The 7,794-nt window shown below is 40.2% G+C and overlaps 1 protein-coding gene across 3 annotated transcripts in view; it reads right to left on the bottom strand.

Annotated features, from left to right (window-relative positions):
• Nucleotides 1-2,016: 2,016 nt before the first annotated feature.
• Nucleotides 2,017-7,794, bottom strand: part of MAPK10 (mitogen-activated protein kinase 10) — an 89,323-nt gene continuing 83,545 nt past the window's right edge. For 2 of the 3 annotated variants that reach the window (XM_041412093.1, XM_041412095.1), the window contains 3 exons: nt 7,726-7,789; nt 7,149-7,226; nt 2,017-2,159 (listed from right to left, as the gene is read on the bottom strand). In XM_041412093.1, coding sequence (XP_041268027.1) covers nt 2,017-2,159; nt 7,149-7,226; nt 7,726-7,789 — 285 coding nt within the window. The remainder of the gene's footprint in view (nt 2,160-7,148; nt 7,227-7,725; nt 7,790-7,794) is intronic. The other variant, XM_041412094.1, reaches the window with a different exon arrangement.

Genomic DNA, 7,794 nt, shown 5'->3' with positions numbered 1-7,794 from the left:
ACTAACAAGTCTGATTTTATTTTATATCCTCTTCATTTTTATCTCCCCTCCTCCCCACCCTGGAGAGATTTTTTTTTCTTCCCTTTCTTCCTTTTGAAAAAAACTGACTTGATACTAATTTTTTTTCCTACCACAGAATGGCAGGTTTGTAAGCCACCCAATGGAACAGTCCTATTTTGGTAGAGTTTTGAAAACGAATGAATTAGTGAATTTAAAATATCCACTAACATAGTCTAAACAGTTTCTCTCTCTGGCATTTGGAAAAGCATTAGAGTAGGATTTAGCTCATTTCTGTTTACATGGCACACTCTGGTAAAAGGACAGATGACTTGGATTTTAGTTAATTTCCAACTCAGAAAATTATGACCTTGCAGTGGAAAATGCCAATTGCTGTTTTGGCTGGAAAAAATATTCAATGGTTCTGAAATTCTGTGTGGAATTTTGTCATTCTCTACTAAAAGCACTTGCTGTTACTTACCACGGGAAATCCTCTGCTTTATTACCTGGCAAATTTAATTTGGTATTCAGTCACTGTTGGGTTCTTCAGAACTTGTCCAAACTGCCCAAGACCCCTGGCTGCGACCCTTCCAGGCCAGCCCACGAGCTGATTGATAACTTTGGCTGTTAGAATGTAGGAAAACTAGACTCATGCACTGTGTGCTTCTTTTTTGTGTAACACAGATGCTAAAACTTCCTGGGGAGTCCACTTTTTTGTCATGAGGAAATGAAGAGCCAAAAGCACCAGAGAATGCCTGTTCTCTGAGTAGCAGAAGTGCCTGCAAGGGAATGATGGAAAGGGAAAACAACCTCTGAGCTGCAAACACACACTGAGAGGGAGTGGGCTGCAAATATCCTTTCTCTAGCTAACCTAATAAAGATCTAGACATAAAATAAAAACAAGTTGGTGTATGTCCTTTTGATCATAGTCTGCTTATTCCCCAACCCTGTCACACCCTTTAATTTACAAACATACAAGTACTTCAAAATAGCGAGCCTATCTATGCCCTAAGATGATAACTCACTTAACATTGACAGAAAAAGTTGCTTACTGATACCTTTCTGGGCTTGGACATGCATAAAACCCCTTCATTCTTGTTCCCTGTAACTTGCAAAGATACATGTGCTTCCTTCTAACCCAGTCTTATCTTGGCATATCTGGTCTAAAAATCAGAACAACAAGTCTTAACATTTGCAAACTAGCATTTTTTTCTCTGAAGCTCTGTGGCTTCTTCTTTCAACAAAACTGGTTATTATTTCAAAATATATATACAACTCTCAGCAGAAATCTGGTGCTACATCTTCAAGTGTCTGAGGGAGCCACAGTTCTGTGTGGTTATTTACACTTCCACAAGTCCTCATATGTAACCTCATCAAGGAGCAAACAGAATATGTACTGTAAAATCCCATGTGTAGTTAAGCAGTTCCCCTGGAATGGGCCATTTATTATCATGAAGTGCACACTAAGTGCCTGGGCAGATGTGCAGACACACAGCTGCATGCACTGCCAGGATTCTGTTGGCACATGTGTGTATGTGTGTGAGGAAAAAATGCATGGAGATCCCTGCCTGCCTCACTGGGCAGACGGCAGAACGGACAGTGAGGGCAGACACACACTCGTATGGCGGAGCATGGCTACTGCACACCTTGTCATGCCAGTGTGAAAAAGACAGTTGCAGGTTGCTGGTTTTGCAGCCATTCATTTTACATCTTGTGGGGAGGGGGGCAAAAAAAGGATTTTTTCAGTTCCTTTTTTCCTTTTGCCCCCCAGTAAGCATCACTGGAAGAAGACCAAAGCAGAGCAACTATAAGTTAAATACACACTTGAGCTTAGCTGCATTACATAACTCTGTAGGAGAAGCAGGCTGAAAAGATTTTTTTTTGTTTGTTTCTTTGTTTGTTTCACTTAAATCTCTGTATTTTATTTCTCTTTCTTTTCATCTCTTAGCTCCCATCATTTTTTCCTCCTAGGTTCCATCATCCTCTGAAGAACGCTGGGTTTCGCAGGCAGGCGGCTAGTCACCTGCAACAACCGAGGGGTCCCGCAGAAGCTTCCAGGCTGCTGTCCGTGTCAGACGCCAGGGTTTGATCCGTGGACATGGATGAGATGTCGTTGACAGATGAGGATGGAGGGAGGCTCTCACTGCTGTTCACTGCTGCACCTGTGCTACGAAAATGAACACCAACGTGATTAAACCTGAAACCCCAGGAGGTGCCACGTGTTAAAGAGCAGAGGGTGCTCACCTGGTGGTACGCAGACCATTTTATCTAGTGGCAAACTTCAGCAGGAAATGGGCCATACAAACTTTAGACATTGGATAATATTAAGTATCTTACTAGGAAATTCTGTCCCTCACCAGTCTGCTTTGAAAAGTTATAGCTCGTACAGTGTTTGTCACCCCACTTCGTTCTAGCCCGTTTGGAGCTTAAAAACACCCAACAGTCAGGGGCATGTCAGGATCACACAATGTGTGACCAAAACAAAAACAGACCTCACCTATTCCTCCATGTTCTTCTCATAAAATTCCAGTTTTCTTAGTGGCAGTCTAATAAAGTGGGTGGGATCAAATCACCCAGTGGAAATGAAGAATGGTTTCTTTCCTTCATTAAGGATTAGGGGACTAAGCCCAGGATTTCAGCTGCGACTGTATTTTTGTACATCCAAGTTTACCTCACCTCTCCAAAATTATGCTGGTACCAGACAATATGCAAAAAATCACTTTGACTTTATGAAATGAAGAATGAACTTTCCTGAGATTATCATTAATGCAACTGAACATTCATCACATTCTTGAATATTATCAGAAATTATCAGACAATTGAATACAGACAACTGAATGACAAATACAGAGCCATGTAAAGAATGTAATTATCATGCACCTATGACTGCTTAACTGTTACTGCTCATTAACCTCAGCTCAAACTAAAGTTCACAGAGTAGCATAAACCTGTTTAATTGCTGGGCTTTTTTCCACTGAACTTCCAGGCGATGTTTTTTTGCTCTCTTTATATAAAAATTAGCACTGTCTTCAGTTTGAGAGGGATATATCAATTTCCATTAAATATTCATGATAATAAAATGTGTCATTTTTTATGATCTTGCATAGCTAGAAATTACAGCCAAGCAGGGGACACAGGTCTTTGTTCTGAAGATAGATGCCATTTTGTTCTTCTTTCTGAAAAGTGTGCTCAGCCAACTTTTACAGATATTTATTTCCACCAAATGGCTAGAAATGAACATCTATTATCCAGTAAAACTACACAAATCCTATATTCCTAATACAGAGATTAAAAGTTATCTCTACAGCCTAGGCAAAGTATATGCAGCTATGAGCAAAAGGAAAGGATTTGTGCCACTTTCTAGTTTGAGATAAAAACATTAATTTGAGAAAACAAGCCACCATACCATACCTCCAACCACTATTCTATATCCCTCAACTTTTTCTTCCCTTTATACACATCCACTGTAAATATGCACAAAACAGAGACAGATATGCTCACATTTAGAGCTCCAGATGGGAACTGCTTTCTGCCATTCTAGTAGTTCATTATGGCATAAGAACCAATGAAATTAATTTACTCTTCTGATACATTTGGAAAATAAAATAGTTAATTTTCTAAGTGCTGCAAAAAGAGCAATCTTAATGAATCTGACTGGTGACTGCAGACAGCAATCATCCATCCTCTCTGTCAGAAAATGGGTTTTTCAAAGGGTTATTTTTGTGTACCGCATCATTCAGTACAATACTGTTGCTTCATGTTTACATGTTATTTAATCATGTGGCATTTTGTGAAAATACTAATCAGTCAAGACAGGTGCATTTATGGGTAGTCAAAATATGACTGAATTCATTAATATTAACGACTAAACAATATATTATCTTTCTATGTTTACCATGCTGGGCAGAAACCTGCCATTTATTCATGGATACTGTCCTAAGAACAAGATGGAAAGAATTCCAGTAGGTTCAATCAACTTTTGACCAAATTTTTGCTGTGCTACTTTTTTTTGATGAACATGCACTCAACTTAGCTAGGCAAAATAACTGAAGAAATAGCTGCAGAAATTGTTTGGTTGAAGATTTTGTTACACTCTGTCTGATTCAGCACCACTGAATTCAATAAACCCTGCTATGATCTTCTCAGCAAGTGTCAGTGCAGCCCATGAGCTTCTGGAAATTGCATTTTTATGGCTATTCCTAGCTTTCAGTACAATTCCACATGACACAACACAGATGTGACAGCTCCTGCTGCAGCCCCAAAGCACCCAGACTCACAAAGTATCCACAAAAACAGATGAAACCACACTAAACCTCAAGGACAGAATTAAAGAGCTCAGCAGCACAAAGCAGGACTTGGGCAGTAACACTCAAACAAAGCTGTCCCAGTCAGGAAGGAATGCTCCATTTGCTGTGCTACAGAAGTTTGCTCCTGGAGGGATGTGTGCCAGGTGAGACAGTGCAGATATGACAGAGGTGCACTCAAAAGAGAAAAAGAGCCCCATTTATGAAGCTGCTGTTTGGAAGGAAGCTTCTCACTGGCTGCAGGATTGAGGAAAAGTGCTAAAAGTTAGAGCAGGTGAGAAACAGCTCCTGGGATCAGCTCCTGGCTCTGCTATTGCCTTGGCAACTTCTCTTTTAGAGCACACATCAGCTTGTGTGCCTGTAAAGAAGGGATTCCTTCCTGACAGGGCTCCTGGGAAGTGCTATTAAATAGCACCAATGGAGGTGCCTCTGAGACTTCAACCATGAAGTGATACAGATTTGGGGGTAAAAAAACTGAAAGGAGAACTGCAGCTTTTGCAGTTTCCAAAAAAGCCCAGTGTCTGTATGGGGGATCTGTTCAGTGTCTCATAAATTGTGTAAGTAGCAGCTCCTGGTATCGAGTGTCTGTCTCAGTGGTTGGCAAGTCCATCAGCTGCTTGATTTAGAGTCTGCACATGACAGAAGAGGTATCCTACTAGTAAAGTGTCCAGTAGTTCCTGGGTGATGGCAATTCAGACAGCATGTAAAAGGCAGGAAACAAAGAATAAAAGATCCATTTTCACCTAGAAAGGGAATGCTAAAAATAAGCTGCACTACGATCTCTGCTATTTACTATACTCTGTACCCAGAAAGGACAAGAGAGTTGAAAATGTTATGTGTGAAACTACAGCTGGGTAGTGTAGGTTAGGGAAGAATGTGAGAGGAGGTTAGATGGTATGGATAGAACTTAAGTTTAATTCTAAATAATCTACATCTTTGTATTAAACTTTTTTTTTTTTTCCCAAATGTTGCTGTTTGATAACAACAGTAACACTTTTTTTGGACAGGCAGAAGTAGCTTCTGCTGGGAACAATTTTTGACACTGTTGATTTTGTTCACTGAACATAAGCATGAAGGGCAGCTACGTGAGTTTCCAAGCTGATATGTTGTACTAACTAATCCTTCACAGAAAAGAGATTGACATCCTGATACACAGGCACTCTAAGTGGCTCTGTCAATGAGCAATTCTTATCCCTGGTGCTGTCAGCTGCAGCAGTCTCCCCCAAAACTCTTATCAAGTAATCATGGAAACTAAGCTCCAGCTTGCTTGCCATGATTATTGATAGAGCATTAAATCTCAGCTTTCTGAATTCTTGCCAAGAACACCAACCAAGGAGTAGAGTCTCTCTCATTTTCCTTATGCTCAAAACTGGTGGTTTACCTCTTTCTTCCATTATTTTATTCAGCTGAAAATTTAAGTCAGGCACACAAAGTGAAGAAAAACAGGAAATCTACTGTTTTATGAAACAGCCTCATCTGAGAGCAGTTTTAAATATGTTCTGAACTTTTTGGTGCCTAACATTCAAGAAACAGTCAAAGGGAAACAGCAGAATAAATGCTAGGTAAAAAAATAACAATTTTGTATGTCTGAAAATGTTTTACATAAACAATAAAAACCTTCCACACAGCAAAACCAGAATATAAAATCGATAAATAAATTCCTGGGTAGTTAATTCCTGAAACAAGCAACTTCAGTGTTTCTTGATCACAAATCAACCTGCAGCCATAATTCTGCAAGGGAGAAAAATTTAAGGATGAGGACTTATCAGATAATTTTTAGGGCCCCAGATTTCTTTTCAGTGGTGGCTCCATAGTTAGATAAATTAAATCTGCAAGTTGTGTTCTTTGCTACTTGGCAAGAACACAGTGGACTGTTTCCAGTGTATTACTTCATCCATGCCAAAATCCAGGTGCAGGGCTTGTGCTCCAGCATCACCACCCAGCACTTTATTAACTCCCTCCATTATTGCCATGTTTCCCCTTGTTCTGTCAATTACTAGTGATGTATTCTTGTTCTAACATTACCTTGGCTCAGCAGCAAGTGAAAAATAAGAGTGCAAAAAAAAACTCTCTGAAAATATGCAGAGAACACTGAGTTAAACGGTTATACTTTGAGGAAAGGCAGTTTTACTAATAAATACTTCTGGAACACTCTGCTCAAAATCTGGGCACTTCAAGTTTGCCAGTGAAACTGTGCCTTTACAAATATGTATTTCTGTGTACTGGCAGTAACAGTTTGCATTTCTGTGAAAAGACTGCTGATGTGAATTTTACTCAGAAAAAAATGTAGTTGTGATTTTTTTGTGACAGGACTTTAAGAGCCCGTGGTTGAAGACAAATTTCCCTTCTCACTGAAGTGTCATCAAGGGTTGTCAGCCAGCTGTTCTAATGTGATTGGACTTCAGAGAGGATAGACTACCAGATTGGTACCAGACACCTACATGGGGCTGGGGTGGGGGTCAGGTGTGCAGTGTTGTGTGTCCAAGAGATTACATCACCAATTTTGCTTGTCTCAACTAGCAAAGTATTGGTTAAGTTATCCACCCATAAGCAGTATGAAAATACTAGTGTGAGAGAAACCTCCACACTCAGAGGAATACAGTCTGTAACCACAGACAATACCAGCACAACTATCTCTCAAATAGCAAGAAGACAATTTTTAAATATGCTATTAACATGACACTGGAGTACAATTAATAAAGGTCAACCCATTAGAAGCACTGGATCTCATAAAAACTTCTTAATTGGCTTACATAACTGCAAGTGTAGCCTAAGCCCTTCAGCAATCTCCATTCTCTCTTTGCCAGTACAGAACACACACCAAGGTTATTCAATGGGGCTGAGTACCTGAAGGAGAAGGCTGTCCTTTTACTACGCCATTTTTAGTCTTTTCTTCAGAATTCATTACTTCTTTGTAGATGAGTTCTGGAAAAGAGAATTTTGACAGTTACTGACAGAGGCCAGTGCCTGTGATCAGGAACAAAACAACTACCACAACCTGCTCTAGCCCTGAGCTTCCCAAGTCTGTCTTGCCTTGTCTTCCCAAGTCTCCCAGCTCTGCTCAGCTAAGACCTCTCCTCTCCTCTCCTCTCCTCTCCTCTCCTCTCCTCTCCGAGCTGAATGGGGACAAATGGGATTCAGCCAGAGCAGGAGAATTGCTTAATGCTGCACTAGCTAGAAGAGAGGCAGCACAATATCACAGCACCTTTTACTGTGGCTAAAATCCTGATGCATTGCCCTGCAGACCAGTATTTTGCTCTCCAGGCATACCCTTGGTTTTCAGTGAAGAACTGGAATCCACACCTCCTGTGTTAACTTTAACCTATGTAGATAATGATAGCCCTCATAACATTTTCCATATTTTTGCTATGTTTTTGCCATTTTTCCAAAAACTCCTTCCCATGTAATTCTAAACTGCAATTACCTTTCCATTCCTCGATTGTATGTTCCCTTTCATCCAGCTGTTTATCATATATCTGAGGAGGAGGCTGCA

Source organism: Onychostruthus taczanowskii, unplaced genomic scaffold, assembly GCF_017590055.1.
Source record: "Onychostruthus taczanowskii isolate IOZ18803 unplaced genomic scaffold, ASM1759005v1 scaffold38, whole genome shotgun sequence".
NCBI classification, from domain to species: Eukaryota; Metazoa; Chordata; class Aves; order Passeriformes; family Passeridae; genus Onychostruthus; species Onychostruthus taczanowskii.
This window is presented reverse-complemented; position numbering and strand designations above follow the sequence as displayed.